Source organism: Phyllostomus discolor, chromosome 3, assembly GCF_004126475.2.
Source record: "Phyllostomus discolor isolate MPI-MPIP mPhyDis1 chromosome 3, mPhyDis1.pri.v3, whole genome shotgun sequence".
NCBI classification, from domain to species: domain Eukaryota; kingdom Metazoa; phylum Chordata; class Mammalia; order Chiroptera; family Phyllostomidae; genus Phyllostomus; species Phyllostomus discolor.
In genome coordinates, this window is record NC_040905.2 from 212,115,912 (window position 1) to 212,142,406 (window position 26,495).

Below are 26,495 nucleotides of genomic sequence, written 5' to 3' on the forward strand. Positions count from 1 at the left end.
CACGTCTGAAACGATGAGGTCAGTTTTAGTAAATATGAGGAAAAGTTAATGGCAGAAAACACAATATACTTCTGAAAGAGCGTGTCTTTCTTACCCCCCCCCCCCCAACGCCCGCTTCCAGAAATACTTTATTTCGAACTTGCCCCCCTTGAGAGCGAAGGAGGCGCTCTCCAGCTGTCTTCTGGGGAGGACGGTCTAAATTTACATGGAAGTCAGAGGGGCCGTGCCGCGCCGCACCAGCTCAGCCCCAGACGGGCGCGCGCTCCCGTAATGAGAGGGGGTCGGGCCCCCCAGGGCACGGAGCCCCCGCGGGCCCGGGTGCACACCCTCAGAGAGATGCGGGCGGGTGCCGGCTAACGAAGCCCACTGGGGATGAGCAGCCCATGGGCGGTCTGGGGGAGCGCCCCCCCACCCCCCCGTCCGTCTGCGCTCCGCCCCCTTTCTCCGGAAGACCCGCAGACCCGGGGGGAACAGACGCTCAGGAAGAGCTGGGCAAAGGCTGGTGACCTCCTTTTCATTTCAATTCCAGCGTCTCCCAAAGCCGGGGACGGTTCTTGTCAGGATAAACGTGCAGACAGGTCTCACGGGACAGAAGAAGGTGCAGGAGAAACGTGCGTGTGCACCTGGAGGACGGCCACCCCGCACCTGCCGAGAAGCAGCGGAGGAGGCCCAGACCACGCTGCCCAGGCACCTCTGCTGTGCACACCTGCGGGCGGGGGTGGCGTGGGGGAGGGGCTCTCCTGCAGGAAGCGCCTGTCTCCTTGTCATCAACTTCCCAAGTATCCCAAAACTGAACGGAAGGATTCTGTTTTAATCAGCTTCTTGCCAAGCTGAGCTTACACCCGAAGTCCCAGAAACCCCCGAGTGCCTCGCAGTCAGGCTGGAGGATCAGATGCATTCTCTTTGTAGCGGCGAGCGCACACGCCCGGGCACGGCCGTGTGTATCTCACACGCCTAAGTATGAAATATGCATGTTACAGGCGCTTCCCTTCCCGCGCTCGCCTCCTCTCCGCAGGCGCCCAGACACGTCCACGCCGAAGGGACCTCGCAGCGGGCTCCGGCCGAGTGGCCGGGGGAGGCGGCAGTGCAGGCAACGAGCCGCCGGGACCACCCCCACCTGCCTGCCCCGCTCGGGCGCTGGAGAGCTGCCCACGGACGCGCTGCACTCGTACAGGGACCACACCGAAGGGCAGACCCTGCACCGACTGAGCCCTTCCGCCCTGCACGCGGGTCACGCACAAGGGTGCTGACCACCAGGCTGTGAGCCCACGGGATGACTGGCAGCACGGTCCGTGCGGTTTAGCCATTCTTTGTCCTCTGCGTTCAAGCTGCACCGGGCCGAACATGTCAGCTCCCCCCGCACGGCCTCTAAAACCCAGTGCGGTCTCTGAGGGAGCCGGGCGTTTCGGTGTCGGTGAGAGCCCGCCCTTGCTCAGCCCTTTTCTTTCTACAGACAAAGGTCACCGAACTTTAAGAACATCACAACACTCTACTTACGGCCCTGGCTGGTGTGGCTCAGTGGACTGAGCTCGGGCTGTGAACCAAAGGGTCATGGGTTCGATACCCAGTCAGGGCACACGCCTGGGTTGCAGGCCAGGTTCCCAGTGGGGGCCACGTAAGAGGCAACCACACACTGATGTTTCCCTTCTCCTCTAAAATTAAACAAATAAAACCTTAAAACCCCCACGAACACCCTACTTACTACAATCCGCCGAGGCAGGAGCCCGGGGCCCGGATGGACTCCCACGGCCCGGTGTGCAGAGCACGTCAGGCCTCATCCCACGTAAGCCCGCCCACCACCCTATGAGAGGGGAACGCTGGTTCTCCCCACTTTACAGATGGGGAAACTGAGGCCGGGAGAGGCGAGCCGGCCCATGGGGCAGCACTACCAGCTGTGAAGCAAGGACTCAAACCCAAGTGTGTGTGTGTGTGTGTGTGTGTGTGTGTGACCCTGGGCCTACCCTCCAGGCCCGGCAAGGCCGCAGGCCCTGCCAAGGCCAAGGCTCCGAGAGGAACGCAAGCCTGCCCGGCCACAGCTGCTCCACTGCTCCTCCAGGGACTGTCCTCCGGGAGGGGCTCCGTGCCCTGCCCGCCCCCAGACTCGCGATGCACACTGTGCTCCGGGGTGAACACCCGCCCCAAGGCCAGGCCCGCGGTCTGAGTGCAGACCGGACGCAGCCGGCTTCCCCGTCCCGGCCGCAGTGCACCGCTTGGCCCCACCTCCGGGGAGCGGGCAGGTGCTAACGCTCACTCTCGGCGCCACAGTGAGAGGCTCCGTGCCCCTGAGTGGTCTCCAACTCCACACCTGCCACCGACCGAGGTGACAGTGATGCTAACGACCAGCAGCAACAACAGGCAAACACACGCCCTTGGGTGCCTGTGCTCGGTGTCCGGGTCCTTTCTCACCCGACCCTCCCGTGCCGTGTGAAGAGAGCGCTGCGGTCGTCACAGCCTCCCACACGGAGACGCTGAGGCCCAGGGGGCCCCGAGTGCCCAGGCACCTCGCCGGGAAGCGGGGTCAGGGGTGCCCCGAGGCCACGCGCTTCGCCGCTCTGCACGCCGGCTGACGAGGCACGGGAGCCGCCCTGGGGCTCCGGGGAGGACCTGCGGGACGGGAAACCCCGACCGGCACCGGCCGTCGGAGAAGAGGAGACAGCCGTGCAGTGGCTGCCAGTCAGTGGAGGTTTTGGTCGCGTGTGTCACTCCTGGGGACCCTCGCTGTGACCCACCCACTCCCTGGCTGAACCTCACTCCGCAGCAGCAGCCAACGCTAAAGGGGACCGAGCTCCCGCGTCCCAGACCCGTCACACCGCACGGGAGGCACGCTGGTGTGTGACAGCACGCGTCCCGAGGCTCGACGGCGTGCTCTCCGTCCCGGCAGGATGGACGATGGCCAGTGTGTCCTGTCCCCGCTCCTTCACCCTGCAGCCTCGGTGTGCCCCTCTGTGAGGTGGGACGACAGCCTCCGAGGGCCGCTGGGGGGGAGGGGGCACATGGCACTGAGCCCGAGGAGAGCCCGGCATGGCCCCGAGTGCAGCGCGCCCGAGCCAGCCGACCCTGGGGTCCTGCCCCGCCCCGCCCAGAGGTCAGCTTCCTCCCAGACTCTCTTCTCTGCGCTGAGAGTGCCCGACGAGTCAGGGCAGTGCGAGCGGGCTCCTGCCTGGGGGAGAGCGTCAGTCCGAACAGAGACACACGCCGGCGGGGAGAAGAGACTCTGAAGCTCCATCTGCTGGGCTCCGACTCTGCAGTCCGTCCTCAGGCGTTAAACAAGGAACGCAAAGTGTCCACATAACGAGCACTTCACAGACGACATCCCCACCCGACGTGTGCACAGCACGTGCGGTGTGCTGAGGGCAGAGCTGGGGCGGGGGTGGGGGATGACCGCCGCGCAGGAAGGGTGCCCGGGGGCCGGTACGGACGGCAGACCCGTTCTCTCGCACACCCTCGCCGGCGCCCTCCTGCACGCACAGCACGCGCCGAGAAAAGGGGCGAACGCAGCGGGTCTGGGGAGAGACGCTGTCCCGAGCGGACAGTCCTGGAGAGGGGCCGGCAGGCCAGAGCGGCCTGGTCCTGGAATCGGGCCGCGGCCCGCGCACGGGGTGAGATCAGGAAACACACCCGGGAGTGGAGGAGAAAAAACCGTCAGATCTGGCCTCGTTTGATGTCCCCGATCCTCAAACGCGCGCTTGGTGTGACAGAGGAGACAACGGCCCTATCACACGATCTCCGAGACCACAAATCAAGGAGTGTGCCACCGCTGCGCGCGGCAGCCGACGCCACAAACAACACGCTCACCTGGCTTCCCCGGCGTCTCCCTTTCAGGCAGTCGTGGCTCGTCAGCACAGACAGGATGGCTTCCATCTTCATCTCGGAGACGCTGCAGAAGGAAGGGCAGAGCAAAATGGACTTCCCCTTCCCCCCAGAACGTCCGGGCTCCCCATGCACAGAGCCAGCTGACCCTCACGCAGACGCGAAGCAGAAGCCCCGCGTCATGGAAGGGGGCTGCTCGCCCGGCCCGCTGGGGCGTGGGAGGAAGAGGACCTCCGTGGTCCTCCGGGGACCGGGGGGCAACACTCCCGACGAGTGCCTGCCCCTGGGTGAGTGCCCCCTGTGTTGCCTTCATCACTTCCTTCACGGGGACCGTGTCGTTGTTTCTCAGTAAACCTTCAATCTGAGTAAGTGGGCCCGGCTATGGATCTGTTACACTGACTTGAGCAGGAGATGGTGAACTGTCACTGAACACGTTTCAGTAGTCCCTTTTGCTTTTGACTCGAACAGGCTGGGGGCGGCGCGGCACTCAAGACCCCGAACTGCAGGGATGCATGGACAGCGAAGGCCCCCCCGGGGCCACGGGCCAGAACCCTCTCCCAGCGACCCCCGAGGGCTGTCCTCGACCCGTCTCTTCGCTCCTAAAGCCAGGGGACGGCACTCTCTGCCGAAGCCAGAGCCGCACGCCAGCAGCCGAGAGCAGAGTCCGGGCCGGGCGTGACCGGAGGCAGCAGGGGCCAGGAGAGCCGCTGCCCGGCCTACGGCGGCGGCACCCAGGGAGCCGGGGAGCCTGCCCTTTGGCCCTTCAGCGGCCACAGCCTGCGACGGCCGGGGTGCACGCGGTCGTGTGTCCGAGACCACAGGGACGGGAGTGGCGGGAAACACTTCCCTGGGGGGAGGAGCAAGGGTGAGATGGGGGGGTGCGGGGGGACAACGGCAGACGGTAGGGAGACAGATAAATGGTCTTCTCCTGTGCTGTCTGCTAAAGCGCGATGGCAGGTCGAGGCAGGAGCGGCCGCCTCTCATGTGGGACGAGGCAGTAACCCCCCTCCCCCGGAAGGTCACCGTGCTGCAGCCCTGAATGAGCACGTCACGTCTGTGACAGCCACTCATTCACCGAGATGTGTCACCAGGCCCTGCAGGCCCCCAGCGCCTCTCCCTGCAGCGAGGCCCCGCAGGGACGGGAAACCTTTGTGCAGCGGCGAGAGCCGTGGGGAAGGCGGAGTTCGTGCTGGGGGCAGGCGCTGGGGGCACGCTCAGGGTTCCGGGGGAATGTTTTCCCTCCGAGAGAGGAGGGTGATGGCACTGAACCCCGTCTGGCCTTCCTGACGCCTGCGTGCCCGAGCGAGGAGAACACACAGCCCAGCCCCATCCTCCCCTTCTCCCCCGACTTGCCTCCATCCACCCCCCTTTCTCTCGAGGAAAAACAAAGGAGAAACATGAAAGTACAAGGAACCAGAACTCGGGTCGGATCTGGGGCAGGGAGGAGGGAAGGGAACGAGGCCACTCGCAGTTGGGGGCTCGGAGGACCATCCGCGCCAGGGAGGCCGGGACCACCCACCCTGCACGGACGGGCCGAGCGGGGGCTCCCACCACTCAGGGCGGCACAGGGCCCGCCCCCGCCCCGACCAAGCCTGGCTTGGGGGGGGGGGGGGGAACAAAGCGAGCCCCCTCCGCCCGGCCGCGGCCCCATCCAGACAGGAACCGCCCGGCTCGCCGAGAGAGATGAAGGAGAGACGGGCGGGCACGGGGCGCTGTCTCGTGCCGGATCTAAGAAACACGCTCTGATGCAGCATTTACATTTTAATAACCCGGTGATGGCTTTCATCAGGAAGGCACTCAAGTGCGGGGAGGGTGGGGGGTGGCGAGCACCCAGAAGTCAGAGGGACGCGGAAGCGAAGTTCTGAGTCCTCACGTGGAGGCGGCGGCAGCCCGACTCCCCGTCTCCTGCCCTGGCCGCGGGGCGGAGCCCGCGGGGCGAGGCGCACGGCGGGTGCGAGGCGGGCGGTGCTGCGCTGCCCAGGGCCCCGGCTGCCGCCCGGACCTTCCCTGCGACTCGTCAGCCGCCCCGGCACCCTGCCGCCCGCTCCCCGGGGTGCGCTCGGGCACCGCACACACACGCTCTGCCTTTTTTCCCCAAACGTTTAGGGGTGCCTCCTAGACTCCAGACCTTCACGTCTTGCTCTGCCGTTAGTTCTTGTGAGACGCACTTTCTGGGCGCTAAGTCAAAACGAACAGTCTGTGCTGTCACGTCCTCCAAGGGACACCGGCAGCCCACACCTGCATCTCGGGCGGACTCGCCCCGACGCCTGCTGGGGTCGGGCACCCGAGCCGGGCAGCGGGCGGCAGCCCAGGGCGGACCCTGGGGACAGACCCTGGGGGCAGAAGGCAGCGAGGCCGGACTCCCACAGGACGCCCCGCCCCCCAGTAAATTCTCTCAGGCCCCCCGTCGCCTTCTCTCCACAGAACACACTCGCCCCCTCGGCGCTCCACCTCCCCCCTCCTGGGCGTGCGCCCCCTCCGAGCCCGAGTCCCTGGCGTCACCGAGTGGTCCTCGGAACGCGAACACGGAGCCGCACCCGTGAATACTGCCGGCCTGCTGTTTGCAGGTGAGACCGTCGCACGGGGTGACCATACTCCCGTGTCTTTAAAATGCGCTCGGCTCACTAACGAGTCACGCTGGTGCTAAGCGTTATTTTCCCTCGTCAGGTCTGGGGCCGCAGGTGACCTGTCGGAGCCATCGGCCCGAGCCTGCCTCGGAGCATCTGCAAGAGCAGAGAGAGGCAGGGAGCAACGCTGCTGACGGCGCTGGGTGGTCATCGCCCTCCGTCCCCTGCTGCCACGCGCCGAGCTGGGCGCGCGGGAAGCCAGGGAGCACGGGAGAACGCCCCGAGCGCTGGGACGGGACGGAGGGAGAACCTGAACTTGCGGGTCTAGGACGCCGGCAGGGAAGGGCACGGGGGGAGCGCCAGGCTGCTCAGTGCAGCGGCCGTGTTTCCTGCCGGGAGGCAGCAACGCGCACCGCTGAGGACGCCCTCCGCAGGCACGCGGCTCCCGGACAGACCGCTCCCCGCCTGCGTGAGCGTGGGGAACGGGCTCTGTCCCTGGGTTTCCACGCCAACCCCCCGGACTTCCGGGGACCAGACCTGGCAGGGTGCTGGTGTGGACACACACAGGGCTGCAGCGAGGCCAGCCAGAGGAGCAGCTCTCCTGACAAGTGACTGGGTGACATGCGATTGCTCTCGGAACTAAGATGAAATACGCACGCCTTCCTGAACCAAGCAGAAGCACCCTTCCACGGAAAAGCTGTGTTAAGCGGAGGCACGTTAAACAACAGGAAGCTGCAGAGCACCCTGAATTTAGCGCGCTTGAAACTGACCAGACTCAGGAGCCGGTCCCTGCCACCCCTCCCCGCCACATGGGGAGGTCAGGCCCATTTCCTGAGTAAGCCGCGGTCCCTGGAAGTTCCCGCCAGCAGCCCCGGGAGGGTCGGGCGGGGTGAGAGAGGGCCCTGCAGGTGCCGGTGGGGCGGCCGCGTGCGCCCACCCCGCCAGCGGGCGGCCTGCCCTGGGTCCTGGGGCCCCCGAGCAGGCTCAGGGGTAGAATGCAACAGTTTCCAGGTGAGCCTGGGGACGCCACCCGGTGCTTTACGTAAGGCCTGGCCCGGGTGAGGGGAGTCCAGCCACACAGCAGGGTCCCGTGCTGGTGTCGCGGCACAGGTCCTAGGGGCACCTGAGCGGCCCTCGGGGCAGACGTGGCCTCCCAGTGCCTCCCAGAACCTGACGCACCACTGTGCTGCGTCTGAGCACAAGTTCTCGAGCCCGCACCGGTGAGAACCACCGCCGCCCTCACAAGCCCAGCGCTAGAACTTGTCACACCAGGCGCCAGAGCGTTTGTGGAGAACACGACACAACACGTTCGTTTCCGGGGCCCCGTGGCTCCTCTCTGCTGCACTGTAATCCGAGGCGCTGCCCTGTCTGCTTTCTCTGTCCTTCCCGAGTGAGGCCCGGGCTGGGCCTGGGGCTCTGCGCGGGGGGCCAGGAGGCGCTGCCACCTGGGTGTGTGGGCGCACTCCGGCAGGTCCCCACGGCTTCCCCGGGGGTGCTCTGAGGGAAGGGGGCTGCGTGAGGAGTAAGGAAGCATTATTTTTTCAAAGGCAAAACAACTCCCAAGGTACGAAGCATCAATGGCAAGAAAGAGCAACCGCGAACAGAAGAGCCCTTCAAGCAGCTGGCTGTGCTCGCGAGGCAACGCGGGCCCGCCTGCGAGGAGCGGGCGCGGCGACAGGCCGTCCTGCGCCTCGGTCTCGCCCGCGACGAGGCCTGTCAGCGCTGACGGCACCGAGGGCTTGCGTTTTTGCCACCGGCTATTCTGGGACTCATTTGGGGATCACAAGGGTTAATGGCTCTCCGTCAGCTTACAAGGCCCAGCCAGCATAAGAAGCGACAGAAAGTTAATTAGGCGAGATCAGCCGCAGCCCCGCTCGGGTTTCTGACTCACTTGATTTTGTGAGAAGCCAGCGAGCTGACATATTCCGCCTCCGAAGGCGCCAGGACGAGCAGGCTGCTCCCGCGGCAGCCGATGCGGGCGGTCCTCCCGACGCGGTGGATGTACTCCGCCGGCGAAGACGGGGCGTTGTACTAGAAAGGGTAGCAGAAATGAAGGCATTCACTGATCAAGGGGCCGCCGTTAATTGGAAGTGCGATCCCCTCACCTGCCTCCAGGTATCCCGGCACGAGATCCTGGTGCCATGGTTACCCCGGCGCAGTCGCAAGGGGAAGGCACTCAGCCCTAAGCTCCGGCGGCGGCACTGGAGGGAGACAGCAGGGCCCCGGTGCGCCGGTGGGGGCGGCGGCCAGGTTTCAGACAGACGAGGCGCCTGCCCGGCCCGATGCCTCCCTTTTAATTTTATTTCTCCACAGGTCTCTTCCTCTTCCTATCAGCTGGCAGCTTCTCACCGCGGTGACTGCGCAGGGTGGGAACGCCGGCGGGCGGGGGTGAGCCTCTGCAGATGACCACATGCCCTTGGGCCCACCTCCCTGGCAGGCAAGCAGTGAGGACGAGGCTGAGGGTGCTGGACGGGGTCCGGAGCGAGGGTCCGAAAGCTTCGTGTGTGACCAGAGGCCGGCTCCTCGGCTGGGCCCCCAGGAGCTGGCGCCCGCCGCCCGGCTGCAGCTCTGTCAGCCCCTGGGGAGCGGGGCTGCGCTCACACAGGGACGTGCCCCTGCCCCCACGGGCGCCCCGACTCAGGGTGACGCAGGGCAGAGGGCGACTCGACTCCGCAGGATGCGTCCCACACAGAACTAGAGCATGGCTGTGGTGACGACTCTGTCATTGTGGAAACCGACTGACCACGTGGTTCTCCCTCCTTTGTTCCCCCCTCTGCTGCTACCCGAACCAGCACCCAGGGGGCCACCAAGAACACAGTGTGCAGGGGGCTGGGCACATGCAAGTGACCCATCAGTAGTCACACTGCAAGAAGGCTGGGGGATCGAGTCCGTGTGTCCAGCCTCCCGCACATGGAACCACCCCGCCTGCTCGTCTCTCGCTGGCTCTGTGGCCGGCAGGAAAGAGGACCCGACACCTCCGGCTGCAAGCGTCCATCTGCGGGAGCAGGCCGGCGCCCCCAGCCACCGGCAGGCACGCGGTCGCGCTAAGATGTGAATAAACCGTGACTCACGTAAAAAGGGCACGTGTTCCCTGCCCCCCCCCCCCGCCCCCCCCGCCCCACAAGGCCTCAGAAACACCCTTCCGCAGGCTACCCAGGAGGGACAGCGGGACGGAAAGCACTCGGCTCGAGCGCCGACACCTGTGCCCTCTGGCAAAGCGTCCGAGGCTGGAGGGGAGCGTAAGACGCTGCCAGGGACTGAACCGCCCCCCGCAGGTCCACGGGCAGGACCCGGCTCTCAGGGCAGCTGGGCTGCCGCCTCCCGGACACAACGAGGCCCCCCGGGGGCCCCGGGCACCTCCTGTTATTTTCAGATTGCTGAAACTTCGTGTGTGACAGGCCCCGGTCCGGGAGCCTGGGGCCCGCCCCCGCCCTCTGCGGCGCCCTCCCTGCCCCCCACCCACCACCCTGCCCCGCCCCGGCTGCAGCCTGGTTGCTTGGCTGCAGCAGTTGCGGGGGCTCAGCAGTTGGGGGGCTGGGTTAAGGAAAGATGTCGGGAGAACTGTGCAGATAAGGTGGTTGCTGCCTGGTTACCAGGGCAACACCCAAGAGAGTAATAATAATTATTCCACTTAAAGCCAACACACCCACTCGCGATCACGTACTCCTGTCTCGAGCTCCCACCGTAACAACCAAAAAGTTACCTGCACGATCCACGTGACTTGAGGGAGATCCAGGCCCCGCGCCGCAACATCCTTCAAAACATAAGAAACATGGCTTAGGACCGCGTCTCTGGACCGTCTGGGGGCCACGGACCCACTGATAACCTGAGGCAAACACCGAGGGCTCGCCCACACCCATGTGCACGCTCTCGCACGCACATGTCTGCACACGTCTGCACGCGACCCCAGGAAGCCGCCCCAGGGTTTGCAGTTTGAAGTCCTGCCTCCTGCCTCGGGGGCTAAGTGCCAGGAACCCGCTGGCCAGGCACCACCACTTCCCCAGGAGAGCGCCACCTGCAGGGGAGCCCAGGAACTCGCACGCTCATTCTCCGTCGTGCCTGGGAAGGATTCCCAGAACTTCAGCGAGTCTTACTACTTTTACGTTTCACTTGAAAAACCCCCTGATGGTGCGTGCGCCTGTGGGTCACCACCCCCATCCCGCACCTATGCGCAAACTGACAAAGACAGGGCTTTGGGGGGGGCTTCTGCAAGACCGCCCCCAGGCACCCCCTCGTGGAGGTGAGCTGCAGGCTGTTTCCCGGGGCCCTTGCTGACCAGCCTCGGAGAGGAGCAGGGGTCAGGCAACGCCCCGCCCCTCCGACGGCTAACTCGGGCAGGAGAGACTGCAAAGGCAGCGGAGACTCAGTTTCCCTTCTCAGGGTCGGCCGCCACCTGTGGGGCCGAGCCCTCCTGCTGTCTGGTCACCCCGGCGGAGAGCAGAGAGCGGGCGTCTCCTGGTCTCGGGCGGCAAGCGCACACACACCACTCATCGTCACACACACAGCCACAACACGAACGCCCCCGGCCGGCAGGTGCTGGGCACTCCTGCACCCCAGACACCAGTGGGGCGCCCCGCCTGCACTGCCCCGACGGCCTTCGGAGCGACGACCGGGCGCCAGCGCGCCGTCCTGATGGCAGAGAGACGCCGTGCCCTCACGCGCTGCGCTGGGGGTGTGACACAGCCCAGCCCCCGTCTGGGGGCCGGGGGCACCCGGCGAGACTGTGCATGTGCCTGCCCTCTGACCCAGAGCACCCCGAGGACGCACGGGCAAAAACACAGAGTGACACTCGTGCAAGGCTGTTCACGTCGGCGGTCTGGTGCAATCCCCAGCGACTGGCAGGACACGGCGCGGGCGACGGCGGGGGCGCCCTCCCCACGCCCCAGGGCGCCGCGTGGCCGGGACGGCACGGCGTGCAGGCTCCCCAGCACACCTCCTGGGCGTGTGCAGGGCATTTCGGTGTAACGAGTGAGGGAAATAAGGCACGCTTGCCCGTGCTTCTTAGAGAAATAATACAAGGAAAACCCAGAAGTTTTTAAAAACGGTTTCCCTGGGGGGGAAGGGAGAGAAGGGGGAGGAGGACGGAAGCCAGACTTCCTGCTGTGGGCGCGCGTGACCTCGAGGGGCTGCAGGCAGACGCCTGCCGATGGCGGGCAGCAGGGGGCGCAGGGCCCGTTCTGGCCCGCACAACCCCGGAGCCTGGGCTCGCCGGGGGTCTCCGCCCATCGACCGGAGCACAGGAAATGGGGGGCGGGGGAGAGGGCCCGGTTACACACCCCCTGGAGGACCCAACTAGGCAACTGCAGAAAGTGGACAAAAGGTCCGGTTTCTTCCACCAAAACAGCCAAGGGGGAAAGAGGAGACCCAGAGAGCAAGCCCAAGGGAACGACCCAGCCGGAGGGGGGCGCAGACAACTCGGGAGAGGGGCGCCACCGCCTGGGGGCGGGGCCCCAGGACTCCACGTGCTCTCCAGGCCCGGGCGGGCCTCACTGCTTGTTTCCCTTCTCCCGCTGTTTCGTTTGTTTCCCTTTAACAACGGGTCCACGTTTCCCCTCCAGTTCCCCTCAGGAAAACCTAAACCCACAGAAGAGCTGGGGGAGTCGCAGGAGCACCTGTCCGCCTTCACCTGGACTCGTCAACAGCTGCGGGGGGGGGGGGGGGGGGGAGGGGTCACCCACTCCCCCTTTCCTCCACGCACTCGTCCTGCCAGACCCCGGAAGCACCGTGACGCTTGTCCCTGAACGCTGTGGCAGGCGCCCCTCAGTCGGAGAGCACCCTCCACGAGGCCCCAGCACCACTGCCACCCCTGAGACAGCCGGCGTGGGGGAGCACCGCTTCCTGGCCGCCGGTCGCACCCCGGCCCCTCCCGGGACCCCGCTGTCCCCCCCACCCAGGGCCGAACCGCAGGCCGCGCCGTGTTCACGGCAGCGCTCAGACTCCCTCCGTCTGCGACCACGCCCCTGCCCTTCACGTACTCTTTCTCGGTAACGACCCACTTTGGAGACTCCAGATGTCCTGAACATCCAGAACCTGGACTTCTCTGCTTCCTCCCGGGAAGTTCTGCGGGAAGCGTTCCGGCGGCAGACACGGCAGCGTGTGCTTCCATCGAGTGACTCGGGGAGACACGCCAGAGCGGTCTGTGCCCCGCTGGGGACGCTGTGTGCGGTGGTCGCCTGCGAGAGCCCGCCCACCCGCTCTCCCCACCTGCGGGCGCCTCTCGCCTCTTGTCCCGGGGGCGGGAGACTTGGAGACTGCTCCCGAAACCGTCTGCCTCACGGCTCCGGCGTTTGCGGGCACGGCCTCCCTGCCTCCGCTTCCCCTGGGTGCCCGCAGAGCAGGGCTCCCACCCGGCATGGTTTCCCTCCACTGGAGAGCGGGTAGGCAGTCCTCTGTCAGAACGGCCCCCCTCCCCCACTCTGGAGTACCACGGGGGAGTCCTAAGGGTCACCAGTGTTTTTAAAACCAATACCCCTATGCAGCTTCTGCAAGAAGCACATGGAAACGGTCGCTCCCGAAGGCCCCGGGCTCCGGGGCAGGACCGAGGAGGGTTCGTGCCACCAGCACCGAGCTGCCCAGGGCCGCTGTGGCAGGGCAGGCTTTGCCGGCCGTCACTGGCCACGCCGAACGGCCTGCTCGCCGTCCCCCGGTGCCCGGGCTGCTGCCATGGAGTGTGAGGCACAAGGTTCACGCCCTGCGGTGCCGGCACCCACGAGGTGTTTTCGGGTGAGGCTGCCGCCCCACGCTGTGCCTCTGAGGACACTCCTGGGGTTTTCTACCGGAGGGGGCACGGGAACCGCTTTCCACACTGACCACAGCCGGCGTCAGAGGCCCGAGCGGCTCTCCGAGCTGCTGCGTTCCCGTCAGGAGATGATCTGCTTCGCAGGCGTGCTCTGCAGCGGGAGGCGCAGGCCCTGGGCCTGGGCGGGCTGCCTGAGCTCCCCAGACAAGCAGGCTCTGCGGGAAACAGAGCGCTCGCCGGCTCGGTGAGCTCAACCACGGGTCTGGAACCAAGGGTGGCGCTCGTGAGGCTCACCCAGCACGAAGGCGCTGCGAGGGGGAGTCGGGGGCGACACCCACCGCCTCTCCCGGGGGCCCGCCAAGGTTCTCCCTCCCTCACGGGCCTCCCTGTCTCCCGCTTCTCGTGTTGGTGGGGTGGGGGGACCTCACGGCCAGCCAGCCAGCGCTCAGACTCGATGCAGCTATCTCTTTAAGCGCGTCTTTCCATTCTGAGCCCAGGCCGCCGCAGAGAGCGGGAGAGAAACAACCTTCCGGGTCTAGGAGCAGAGAGCGCGGGACTCCAGTGTCACTTCACAGCCACGGGATCCGGGCACGCCAGCTCGGCGCTCTGAGCCTCAGTTTACCCCCAACACTGGCTCTGAAACCCGCCGGTCGACCTCCCGAGGTCACCATGAAGACCAGGGGAGACAGCACACAGGGACACTGAGAATTGTAAAGCCGGACCCTCCGTTTCCCGACGGCGGAGACCGGGCAGTGCTGCGGAGGCCCCCTCGCTCTCCTCCCCGCTCCCCCACTCACCGCGGGCTCCCAGGGACAGAAGCCGCCACCCCAGAAGCCGTGGGCAGAGCGCCAGGCATAACCTGCCCAACAGTCCGCACAGACCTCGGTCCCGCCCGCTCCCAGAACCCAGGCCCGGCTGCACTCCGGCCCTTGAACCTGGTAGTCAGGGCAGAAGAGCCGCTGGAGTCGGCTCTGAGAGACGCAAGGCGGCGAGGCCCGGCCTGGCGACGGGCCGCCGCACCAGCCCGAGGCGTGCAGATGGAAGGCAGCCTGCTCAGGTGCCAGCCTGTCAGTTGGATTAAAATGACTCATTTATTTACCCGAGAACCTCACAAAGTGCTTTCGCGAACGGGGAGAGGGGCCCTGCCGGCGCCCCGAGGAAGGGCCGCAGTGCACTCGCCACCGCCACCGCCGTCCCCGCCTGCCAGAAGTCATTACCGCCGTGCGTGGAGAGCCGTCAGCGGGGTGCGGGCCCCTGTCGTCCGGGTGACAGATTGGGCCGCGCACGCGGAGGAGGAAGGAGCGAGTGCAGGAGCTGTCAGCGGCGAGAGCTCTTGGCTGGAGCCGCCAAAAAGCTGGCAACATGAGTTAGCGTAACGGAGTAAACAGCCAACAGCCTCCCAGTGATCTTGCCATTAACACGACGAACTAAAGTGGAAGAGGGAAACTTTACCGAAACAACAGGCCGAGGGGGGAACCAAGAGAGCCTCTGCCTGCTCTGGGGGTGAACGGACGCCCTCGTGACAGCACACGTGACCCAGGTGGCTTCTGAAAGAGAGTGCGGGTGCTGGACGGGCGCGCTATTCCAGGACAGCCAGCCCGGGGGCGGGTGGGGTGTGGGGGAGGTCCCCTGCTCCGGGCACCCAGGGGCATCAGGGAGAGGCACGCACACCAGAACGCCCGACCAGAGGCAGCTTGGCAACGCCCCTCTCCCGGCTGCCCCGGCCGCCCTCCGTGTCAGCTCCGCGACGGGACCACAGTGCCGACCACCACGTCCCCTCCCTCTGGCGCGGGGCGAGCCCTTCGCCAGCGATGGGAGGGAGCAACGCCGGCAACTCGGCGTCTGCTCTCTGACTCCTCAGGTCCACTGGGCAGTGGACGTGCGGCTTCCCAGCGACTCCTTCCTGCTCATCGCCGCTCCCTCCTCTGCGCGGCTGCGTCCTAGGTCTGTTTTCTAGAGGACACCAACTACGTTTTAGACAAGGGGGTCCCTCCTGTCCCCCTCCCACTTGTGGTGAGACTCCTGAGTGACCGCGGTCACGTGTTTGCTGAGAACCCACAGCCACACAGCCAGGGACCAGACCCCGAACGATTTCAACACAATTAAAGGGTCCTTGTTCTCACGCTTCTAGTCAAAACGAACACACACACGCCCCCTTCCCTGTTCCTAGTAACAAGGGAGCAGGAGGAGGCTGGGGTGCAGAGAGGAAGGCAGGGGGCAGAGAGGGATTTTTCTAGCAGCAGAGCGACCGGCATAGCTGTGGGCTCGTGTGTGGTGACACGGTAATGCTCAGCATGTCCCAGGTCCCACCTCCTGGCCTCGTTCAAGGGCCGGGGGACGGTGAGTCACAACGGCAAAGGGTGGGAGCAGGAAGGAGAGATCGCCGGGCGACGACTGACAGCGTGACCCCCTCTCCCCGAAGACGCCAGTTCCCCATCTGCCGTGTCCCGACGTGGCCCGCGTTCCTCATTAACACCAAGGAGGCTCCTGGAGCACGCTCAGAGGAGCTGGCAAGCAACAGGCTGCTCAGAAGGACACAGCCTGGCGACAACCCCCCACCCAGGCCCGGCCCAGCACAGCGTGGCTCGGGCCTCCGGCCATCTCAGACCCCGGGACTCCCGGCTCAAGCAGACCGACGTGGCTGCAGCTGAAGGGACGGGGCAGGGCGGGGGGTAAGCAGCCTCTCCCACGCCGGGAGCCTGTGCTGGTGTCGGGCCTGGGAAATGAGAGGAGCGAGCCCCACCAGGCACCCGTCCAGCAGCCAGCACTGCGGAGGAGGGACAAGAAGGCACCGGAGAGGACTGTCCCATGGGCGTGGCCTTGGCAAACGCTCAGGCACCCAGGGGTTTCGCAGAAACCAGCCTGCTGGGGAGTGAGGGTCTGCGTTCCACAGGGCGCCCGGGACCGCGGGCCGGAGGGCAGCACGGCCGTGCTTTGCCCGGGCGCTTCACCCGGCGGGAGCCGCTTGCCTGCAGCCAGACAGAATCAGGAAAGTCGTGCTGTGTTCTGTCTCCACCGAGAATCACACTTCAGAAAGTAGGGTCTTTTGGTCCTTGAAAAACTACAAAAAACCCCCAAAGCAAACCCAAACCACGGGACCTCAAAGGCCTGGCGCCTTCCTGGGGACCTGGAGCGCACCGTGTCTGGAACGCGGGGCGGCGCCTGCACACCAGGAAGCGTGACGACGTCTCACCAGGCACGAGTCCAGCACCTGAGAGTCAAAGACGGGACGCTCTGCCCCGACCCCACCCCAAACCCCAGCGCCGAGGTTCCCGCTGCCTCCCGTCTCCGCAGAGACCACACGCTCCCCAGAACACTCACTCCCCAGACACCCCCCCACACGCACAAGAAGGTGGCCCTCGGCTCCCTCTCTTTCTAGGAACGGGTGTGCACGGGTCGGCCTCCACACTGAGGCCCTGCCTGCCCACGCGTGCCATCCACGACACGGAGTGCCTGCTGCACGCCTGCTCTGCGCCAGACACAGGACAGAGCAGCCAACGAGACGCAGTCCCTGCATTCACGAGCTCAGGGCCTGGGGGCAGACACTGAGCCCAGGTGTGACGGGCGTGGTGGGAACTGCAGGGACCCTGGGGGCACCCGACGGGGGTGGGGGGTGGGGAGGGGCGAGGGTGGGGGTGGCTGGGGCTCCAAGGCGCCATCTCCCAAACAAACGAGCTTCCAGCTGAGACCTACACAGGGGTGTGTCAGAGTCAGGGTGCAGTGCCCCACGCGGAGGAACTCCACGCACCGAGGCCCCGGGCCCAGAGAAAGGAAGGACGACGGACACAATCAAGGAGCTAAGAGGCGCTGCCTGGCTGCAGGGGCAGGAAGATGGGGAATCAGGGACAGCGGAGGCAGGAAGGGGTCTGGTTCCGCGACGAGGAGTTTGACAAACTTCTCTGTGGAACAGACCCCGTGGGCTCACCCTCACGAGACGGTTCTAGAGCAGACACCAGCCCCTGCCTCGGGGCAGGCTTCACGGGGGGAAGGGCCCTGGGTGGACGCGGGGCCCGCAGACGGCCAGTGTCCCAGTGGCGCCCGGTCTCCGCTCCGAGCACGCGAGGCCAGCACGGCCCGTCACCACGCGCGCACGGGAGCACCAGCACCCGGCGACAAACGGGGGCCGGCAGGCCGCCTCACGCGCGACCGTACACAGGAAGCAGCAGCACTCGCCCCCACGCACTCTAACTGGAGGGAGAAAACGCCCTGGACGGCCTTTAACCCTGGACACAGAGCCGGCGCTCCCGGGGCAGCGGCTGCACCGAAGAGGCCGCGCCAGGGGGTTCTAGGGGCTGGCCCTCCGTCTCCACCCAGCACCGGGCCGCCGGCCGCCCCGTGCACAGCGCCACCACGTCACCGCGTCACTGCACCGACGACAGGGGTTCCTCCAGCCCCCAGTCGGGACGAAGCTGCACAGACCCAGAAGGCATTTCATCTGGGGGGCGAGCGGCAGCAGCAGTGGCAGCAAAGGGAGCCCCCAGAGAAGGGGCCACCGAAGGCCGGTGCTGGCGTCTGGACAGAGCACACGAGACACGCGCCAGGGGAGGCAGCCCCCCAGACGGCCGGGGTACTGGAGGGCACGTGACAGCGTCAGACGCCAGCGGACACACCGGCCAAGCGCGCCTGCCCCCCTCACGGACGGGGGGCGGAGGGAGGAGAGCGGCTTCACCGCGGAAGGGCTTTCTCAGCTCTAATCACTCCCGATAGCTGTAATTTACAGGTTTGGGGCGGCTGGAAATCACCGAGATTCACACGTTCTCAGGCCAACAGCTGCCACTATTAGTGAGCAAATCGCCGAGTCGCTGAGCCTTCTACAGGGTGGCAGCCGGCCGCCTGGGACCAAGTCGGGTGATGGAGCGGACATGCAGAGGGGCCAGCCACGCCGAGAGGTGACCCCGCTCTCCGTGGGGCTGGCCCCGAGGCAAACTGTCAGGGGCAACACCGCAGCCACCAGTGACAGCAATGCTTACGCGTCCCTGGGGGTCGGCATGCTACGTACCGTGCAGAAGAGGACGCCCGTGCCGGAATGTGCGAATTCCTGAAACACCTCCGTTCTCTCCTGGAAAACAAGGAGACACCTTACAACCTGCGGTCGGCGGCAGCGGGGCGGGCGCCGAGTCCCGTAACCGACCGCCCCCTTCCTCCGGCTGAGTCTGTACGTTAGGGCGCAGAGCGGAGCAGCTTTGCCGAGAGAGAGGAGACGTGAGCACGCACGTCTAGTGTGCGTCCAGGACTGGGCTTCCGGACGGCGGCGAGGCGGCGGCAGAGCGCCGGGCTGGGGGCGCCCTTCAGACTCGGCCACCCGGGAGCAGGGGGACCCACGGGGGCCGACGGAAGAACCGCCTTTCCTGCGGGGCAGTCTTGTTCAAGACCAGTTTTGTAAAAAGATCTAAAAGTTATGAACCACGTATATTTTAACTGCAGAAAAACTGCACTTAAGTTGAAGGAAGGAAATGCAACATCCCATGGCCCAAAGCGCACCACCACCACCGGGAGCCCCTGGTCTCCGGGCCCCTCCTGCGCCAAATCACCAGCAGGGGCGCTTGAAAACTGGCCCCCTCTGCTTACGCCACCAACACACTCTTGTCACTTTGTGTGTGCGTGCACACACGCACACACGTATGTAAGTGTCTCAGCAGAACGCGGACACCTCTCCATGTCCTCCAGGACACAACATGAAACCTCCAGACCACGTCCCTCTCGTGACGTCAGTGTCCCGCTGGACGGTGCGCTGCCGTCTCCGCAGCTGGTGCCCCACCGCTGCCGGCCGCAGCCGCCGCCCGGGGTTAACTGCCACCAGCAGTGCTGCGACGGACCCCACTGCAGGGGACTCACGTGGGCGGAATGGTTCCCTTTGGGAAAATCCCTAAGGGCAGCCTCGCTGGACTGCAAGGTGTGCACGCTCAACGCCTTTCTGTGTAAACGTACAGAGTGCACCCACGAGTGTGTTTGCATCACAGTGTTGCGAGCAGCTCAGGCTCGGCCACGTCCACCTGCCAGCAGCGACAGATAACCAAATTATCACGAATTTGGAGGAAAAAACAAGGCAGTCTCTCCCCCTCCGTTCTGGCACAGCCAGCAGGTCACTGCAGTGAACCTCACCTCGGTTCTCCACACGCATGTGCTTTCATACACACCTGGGGCTCCAGGGACACCCGAGGACAGTGGATAATGACAGCCAACGAGCACCGAGCACTGCCACATGCCCACCAGACACTGGCCTCCACTTCACACGCTGCGCCCACTTACCGCCTACAGCCACCCTGCGAGCTGCTGACGAGGCCGAGCAACCGGCCGAGGGAGGGGCGCGCCCAGCAAAGGGCCGGACCCGACGTCTGAGCCTGGGGGCTGTGTCCCAGAGTCGGGGCTCTGGCCCGCACAAGGGCCCTGCCCTCGTCCCGTCTGCTGCACGATGGCTTCATAAGAGCCATCTTTAATGGCTGCATCATAATGTCAGAAAAGTTCCGGAAAGCCAGGGACACACCTTACAGCCTGTCTGTGACGTCTCCGGGTCCAGGGTGAGGACAAAACCCAAGTCTTTCACCACGACCGCCCCGAGACTGCTGTGCAGCAACCGGAGCTGCTCTCTGATCACGTGCCCGGGGCCCCAGCGTGCTCGCAGGTAGACCACAGGTCCCGCCCCAGCGAGCACGCAGGTAGACCACAGGTCCCGCCCCAGCGAGCACGCAGGCAGACCACAGGTCCCCCGGGTCGGTGGCTGGGGTGAGAGGCCAGGAACAGAGCATGGGACTGCCCCGGCTCGCTCTGGGACATGACACCACCTCGGCGTTCGCCAGACGGAACGCAGACACGCCCTCCTGCCTTCTCCTCAGCTCAGGGGGGGCCCGTGAAGGCTGCTTAGAAAATGAAACCACAGTGTGAGCACGAGGTGACAAGGACTAGACTGAACAGCCTGAGCTGCCCTGAGGGAGAACTCCCGACAATGACGACGGCCCTAACAGGCTCCCTGAGGACGTACGTACGTGGGCCGGCCGCTCGCAGCACTTGGTCTGCGTCAGCTCGGGGAGCCGTCACAGCCAGGACACGGAGCCCGACTGCCGGCTCCATGTGAGGGACCCAGACACCGAGGCACAGAGAGGTCACACGCTCTCCGGTGGCCACACGGCCAGGCCCAGACCACGGCAGCCCGCCCCCACCCCCTGCCCTGAGGCGCACAGCCGTGAACCCCCTAGAGGAGGGTCCCACGGTGACGAGAGCTGAACTAAGTCACTACGGGCTCTTCTCCACGCTCGGCTCGAACCCCCAGACCCTGCGGAGTGCACGCCCAGCTCCTCCGTGCCCCCAGACGACCCTGCAGAACGCCTCTGGTGAGGACAGACCCAGAGGACCAGGGAACTGATTTTAAAAAAGAGAAGAAGAAACACCGTAAATGGCACTGCCTTGTGTGAAACGAACAAGTCAGCCGAATCAGGGACACAGAGGGTAAAAACCAAGAGCTCGTAAAAATCAAAGGCAGGAATGTTCGGGAAATTCTGCATATTCTTGTGGCAAACAAGCAGCTGTGTCCTTGAACGACCTTGAGCAAATCCCGAGTCTCCATCTCCTGAAGGACTAAAACAAAAGTGCAAAACCAACAGGGGCCCCAGCGAGGACGACCTCTGCCGTCTCCTCTGAGCGGGCTCCCGTCCGCTCCCGTCCCCACGGCTGCCTCCTCTTCCTCGCTCCCCCCGGCCTCCAGGACGCGCCGGCCGCCCTCGGCCCGCCCTCCTGCACTGCCTGCGCAGTCGGAGCCTCCCGCCGCCCGCCCCCCTCGGCGGTGGTCTCCAGGCGGCTGAGAACCTACAACAAGGAGCACGCTCCGTCCCCCTGGACGGACACGCACACGGAGGGGGGCGGAGCGGGGAGCGGGCCCGCGGCCCTCGCGGCCGAGCGCGGAGCGGGCGCTGCGTCTTGCTGGCAGCGACAGCAGTCGGCACAGCAGCGCCATATGGGAGCCACAGTTCAGCTCCATTAATGCTCTTAATTTGAAGACATCAAGCCCTAATTACACACTGGGCACTAAAAAGGCAGAACCCCTCCCCGGTGCCAGCTACTTAGCGGCGCTCTGCTGCCTCAACAGCTGGCTGGGGCAGAGGCGGCCGAGCGGGCCCGGGAGCCGCGGGCGGACCAGCCCGGCCGGTTCCAGGGGCGGGCCAGCGGGCCTGGCCCCCGCACGGCGCGGCAGGCTCCTGGGGGGCCGCCCACCCCGGTGAGGCCGGGCCGGCCCCGAGGGCGCTCACCTCCTGGTCCATGCTGCCGTGGAGACGCAGGAACCTGAACCGCGTGCAGGCAGGCGGCACCTGCCCCGGGACGGGGGCCCCGACGCCGCTCAGCAGGGTCTGCAGGAAGAGGTGGTAGTGGAACTCCACCAGCTCGCAGCTCGAGAAGAACACGATCACCTTCTGGTCCGTTTCGAACTGCATCGACACGAGGGGGAGAAACCGCCGCACGTTTTCGTTAGGCGACGCCACGGTGAGTCCTCCTCTGAAACGCCCAGCCACGCTGGCCCCGGCTCGGAAGCAGGTGACAGGCAGCTGGGAATCATCTGCAGAAGCAACACCGACGCCCCACGCCACGAAGGCTGCAGGCGAGGGCAGCGACAGCTGTGGCCTTGACCGGGGCCCGCAGTGAGCGCGGAGGGCGGGCTTCAGCTTCCCGAGAGGCTGTCCGCCGACGCTGCTCCTCGCCTGCTGCGGCCTCGCACACACACGGCCCGGCCCGGCTCGGGCCCAGGCCGGCGCCTGTGGAAGCCCCGCTCTCCGGCCCTCCCGCCCCCCCCGCCCCCGCCCAGGTACCAGAGACAGTACCATGGAACTGGCAATCGGGTGCACAAGCACCAGCCCCTCTCAGAGCCGTGAACGCAGGCCTCCAGCCCCATCTCACTCCCGGCGCATTCCCGCCACCCGCCACCCGCCCGACGCTGGCCCCGGGAGAGGCACTTGGGGCCGACTCCGAGGCGAACACAGGGGCTGCTGGCGACCCCGATCTCCCCCGAGACCCCAGGACCGCTGGCGCGCAGGGACCACCGCCCGAGCTCACGAGTGGTTGGAAGACCGTGTGCACGTGCTTCTCCACTCAATGCGGGTCTCTCTCCCCGCGAGGGGCCGGCGCGAGCCCCCGGCCTACCTTGCACTTCTGCAGCAGAAAGGCCGCCAGGCAGACCAGCCTCAGTTTGCTGGGGACCAACGTCACGTACTGGTCCAGACCCTCCGGGATGGCAAAGCCGTCCAGCTCGTCACTGGACTCTGGGGCACACATCCCCAGGACTGCGTGGTCCTCTGGGCTGGACGGACGGTGGCTCTCATCCAGGACGGAAATACTGACAGGGTTGTGCAAACTGATGTCGGCGAGCCGTGTCACGCCTTGGAAACAGTGAGGGAAGCAAATGGGTGACAGGCACACGCTGTGGCACGGGTTCCACCGGACACACCCCACGCCCCGGCACCCTGGGAGAGCCCCCCCCCCCAGGGATCTCTGAGAGCCAGGACCTGCCCGGCAGCCTGGTGGGGCAGCCCTGCTGGTCTCGCCTGACAGCCCGACAACCCGCTGGCACCCGTGGGAGACCCTCAGAAGGGACACCAACAGACATGTGCCCGTCACCCCCAGGAAGGGTCCTGGGGTCCAGAAGACCCTGGTAAAGAGGCTTCACGAGCCTCTCACAGGGCTGGCCGGGCCCGCCCAGGACTCCTGCTTGTGTGGGGGCACTGCGGACCTCCAGGGGGAGGCAAAGTGTGAAAGCGTGGCGTGTCCCAAACTTTGGGAGCACAGAACCCCTTTAATAACATGGATTATGTCTTAAAATTAACGCTCTCTGGGGACACTCGAAACTGCCCATCCACTGCACGCACGGCACCCGGCCCCTGCGAGGGAGGACAGAGACGGCATTGTGAACCAGACTCGGGCACGGAAGCCATGCCATCGCTCAGACAGGCCCTGCCACTCGGGCGACGGGGGCGGGCGGTGCCGCCACTTCCCCGAGCCCTGGCGTTCCCGCCTGCGTCCCGTCTCTGGAGGAGGAAACACAGCAGCAAGGAGCTTAAAGGACACCGCATGTTGAGGTCCGACACCGCCGGGGGAGGAAAGGGCGATCGACCACACTAAACCCGGCACTTGGGTGAGATGTCATCGTCGTAAGGACGCAGGCCCTGCCCTGCTCGGGTCACACCGGCAGCAAGAACCCCACCAAAGCACCGGTGAGCGGCAGGCAGCCTCTCTCCTCCTCCCGCCCCGGCACGAGCGCCAGCAGCACCGTCCGACTGGTGGCTCTGGATCTGGGGCCCACCCTGGCCCCTGCCCTCACCCTCACCCCGGGCTGCAGCAGAGTCTAAGATGCCAAGGGGGGCGGGGGGGGGCGCTGCAGGACGGGAGGCCAGCCCCCGAGACACCTCCCCTCGCCCAGGTGGGGACGCAGCCCCCCGCAGCCGTGCCCACCACCCTCCTCTCTCGGAGCCGAGAGGACTTTCCCGCTCACCCACCGTCGGTGAGCGTCGCCGACAGCAGGACGTTCTGCCGCTTCTGGCTCTCGGCGTTAACGGCGTTGAGTATCAGGGCGACGTCCTTCTCAAAGCCCAGGTCCAGGATCCTGCGGTTCCCAGAGAAGGAGTGTCAGTCCCCGCGAAGACTGAAGGCGGCTCTCGGGGGCTGCAGGCGTCAGGGGGGACACAGCGGCCATCTCCTCCGGACCCTCGCGGCCCCAGACCCGCCTCACCTGTCGGCCTCGTCCAGGACCAGCCACTGGACCCGACTGAAGTGGATGTTCTTCGTGGACTTTATGTGGTCCACCAGGCGGCCAGGAGTGGAGATGAGGATGTTGATCCCCTTGCGGAGTCTGTTTGAAAATGACACACTGTGAAGGGAAGCAGATCGAACTGGGCGGCGGCGACGGGAAACCCGGGAGAGGGCCCGGGAAACCCAGGAGAGGGCCCGGGGGACCCGGGAGAGGGCCAAGGGGCTGATCTTGTTCAGCACCCACACGCCACGGCTGGAAAGCAGGACAGACGCAACGACAAGTGGATACAAAGCACCAAGTTTTCATGTTTCCCTGGAGTTCCCCTCTTCTACCAACAGACCTGCTGAGACCTGCGATGGCGCTAAAACCGTGAGGCCGCTCTGAAAAGCTCCTCTACCGTGCAGCCAATGCCCATACTGGGCCCACAGACCCTCCCCGGCGTCTCCAGCTCCATGGCCGCCCCGCCCGGTTCTGGGGGCTCCCAGGGCAGGGCACCTCTCGCCTGCACCGGCTGCCCCGGGGCGTTTCCCCTCACGCCAGATCCTTGCTGTAACTTCCACGCGTGGGCCTGGTTCTGCCCCGCGGGCTGGCGGAACTAAGTCTAATTTATGACCCCCAGGACCCTTTGTCCCATCATTCCAGGGTAATAAAAGCCTCCCGATTTTAGCTGAGCGAATTTTCTAGCTGCCCTTGCAGTTTGGTGTGATCACAAGCCTGCGTCCTAGAGAAGGGCAGAGGGACTCGGGAACCCCGCAACCCCTCTGGGGGGAGGGCAAACGACTGTCTTTGCTCCGATAGCGGGAGACTGGATGTCTCCGCGGGACCTGCAGGACGCAGTGACCTTGACAACGGAAGCCTCGCTGAGCAGCACAAAGAGACGCATGCTGGCCTTGGGTGGGCTGCCGCCAGGCTTCGTAAATCAGAAGGAAAAGAAAACTCCCCCGTCGTCGGGGGAACCGCTGTTCGCGGCCCTTGCTACTCACGGCTGGATCTGGCTTCCAGCTTTAGGGTTTACTCCTTGTATTAAGGAACCGCGCACACGGCTGCCGGTCCCTCCCAGGCACTGCTCTACGGTGCGACACACAACGCTTTCAAAGAGAATGCAGGCGACCGGGAACTGACTCGTCGCCAGCATGGCCTCCCGACACCCCTCGCCAACTGCGTCACAGACACGGGGGGCCTCGTCCTGCGGTCCAAGGAGCAAGGGGCGAGGCATCACATAAGCTCACGCCCTTGTTTCTACGGAAAACCAACCAACCCCCAGACTGTAAACGTTCCCAGCAGGGAGCCGTCAAGGGGGACACTCACCACACAAGGGGGGCTGCGGGGGCGGGGATGGAGTGAAGCAGGTCATGGGCACATCAGAAGGGAGCCCCCCCGGAAGGCTCCCCCGTATTTTAAAAGCAGCTCTGGCCAGCGGGTCCGCTCCCCGCTGCCCGGAGCTCCGCCCTGCCCACGGGGCCGGGACGCCCAGGCTGAGGCAGGGCTGTCTCCGGGTCTAGCGGGACCGGGTCGTATCGCATGGGAAGGCAGGACAGACAGCTTCAGCGGGGGTGGACGGACAGACCGCCCCGTACCTGGCCTTTTCAGACTTCCTCTTCTCTCCGCCCATGAGCACGCCAGGCACGATCCAGGTAAACGGCTAGAGAGACACGAGACGAGCGTCAGCGTGAGCCCATGCCGCGCGCAGACTGCCCCGCGCCCTGGCCTCCGCTGCACCAGGGTCTCTGTGCAGGTGGGACTCCTGGGCACGGCCGCCCCCAGGCCACTGGCAGCAAGAACCTGCAGTGGGGCCGTGGGACCACCTCCCGCCACGGAGGCAGACGTGAAAGCTTTTGGAACTGTTCAGGCGGCTTCTCCGCCCGCCCTTGCCCGGGGAGCCCGAGTCAAACACACATTCCAGTAAGTCGCTGCCCTTCTTTTTCTGCTCTCGGTCAGACCACGGGAGCACCACCCTCCCCACTCCCCACCCGACGACGGAAGGGAGACACCGCGTCTCGAGCCACTTGGTGGCCGGCCGGCTCCAGCTCCGCCCCGCAGCCTCTCCCCTTCCTCCGACGCCGCTGCCTGCAGCGTGTCGGCGGCTGTACCCTCCACCCCCCCCCCCCCCCCGCGGTGCACACCTGTGTGTGGCTCGCTAGTGCCCGTGATGCGTCGATAAAACGTTAAGCACCAGAAAGTACCAGCAACCTTGGTGAGCCACAAACAGGCAGTCACTAAGGTCTGCATCCGTCAAAGCCCACACGCTATCCTTGGGAAGAGCATCCAAGGAGAAAAGGGAAATGAGAGTAACTCCTAGCTCCTTGAAAACAGAGGAAAAGCTATAGTGTCTTTCTCTTTCCTCAAAGAGCCAGGGAAGAAAGGAGAAGCTCAACTCCGGGCAGGCCTTACCTTGAGCAGTTTCTGGAACGTGTCGAAGCTTTGCAGAGCCAGCTGCAAACATAGGAAAGTCAGAATGAGCAGGATCTCGTCTTCCTGTTTTGTTCCATTTCGACCCAATGAAGCGATCAGGACCCAAACTCGGACCTCGGGTTAAGACTCGAGGAAAAAAACGCGTCACGGAACCAACGTGACACACGCCCCGGCGCGAGGCCTGTCAGCGAGTGCGGAATGTGGGCGGACGAGCCGCATCCATCTCTCGGACGGACCC

At 65.6% G+C, this 26,495-nt stretch overlaps 1 protein-coding gene across 1 annotated transcript in view; it reads right to left on the reverse strand.

The window, feature by feature from the left end:
* Window positions 1–26,495, reverse strand: part of DDX31 (DEAD-box helicase 31) — a 64,663-nt gene that overhangs the window by 22,492 nt on the left and 15,676 nt on the right. Inside the window, exons 8-17 of the mRNA XM_028530608.2 lie at window positions 26,237–26,278; window positions 25,423–25,487; window positions 23,825–23,944; window positions 23,592–23,698; window positions 22,243–22,478; window positions 21,357–21,533; window positions 18,116–18,175; window positions 10,081–10,131; window positions 8,269–8,408; window positions 3,796–3,877 (exon numbers count right to left, since the gene is read on the reverse strand). Of these exons, the coding sequence (XP_028386409.1) occupies window positions 3,796–3,877; window positions 8,269–8,408; window positions 10,081–10,131; window positions 18,116–18,175; window positions 21,357–21,533; window positions 22,243–22,478; window positions 23,592–23,698; window positions 23,825–23,944; window positions 25,423–25,487; window positions 26,237–26,278 (1,080 nt within the window). The remainder of the gene's footprint in view (window positions 1–3,795; window positions 3,878–8,268; window positions 8,409–10,080; window positions 10,132–18,115; window positions 18,176–21,356; window positions 21,534–22,242; window positions 22,479–23,591; window positions 23,699–23,824; window positions 23,945–25,422; window positions 25,488–26,236; window positions 26,279–26,495) is intronic.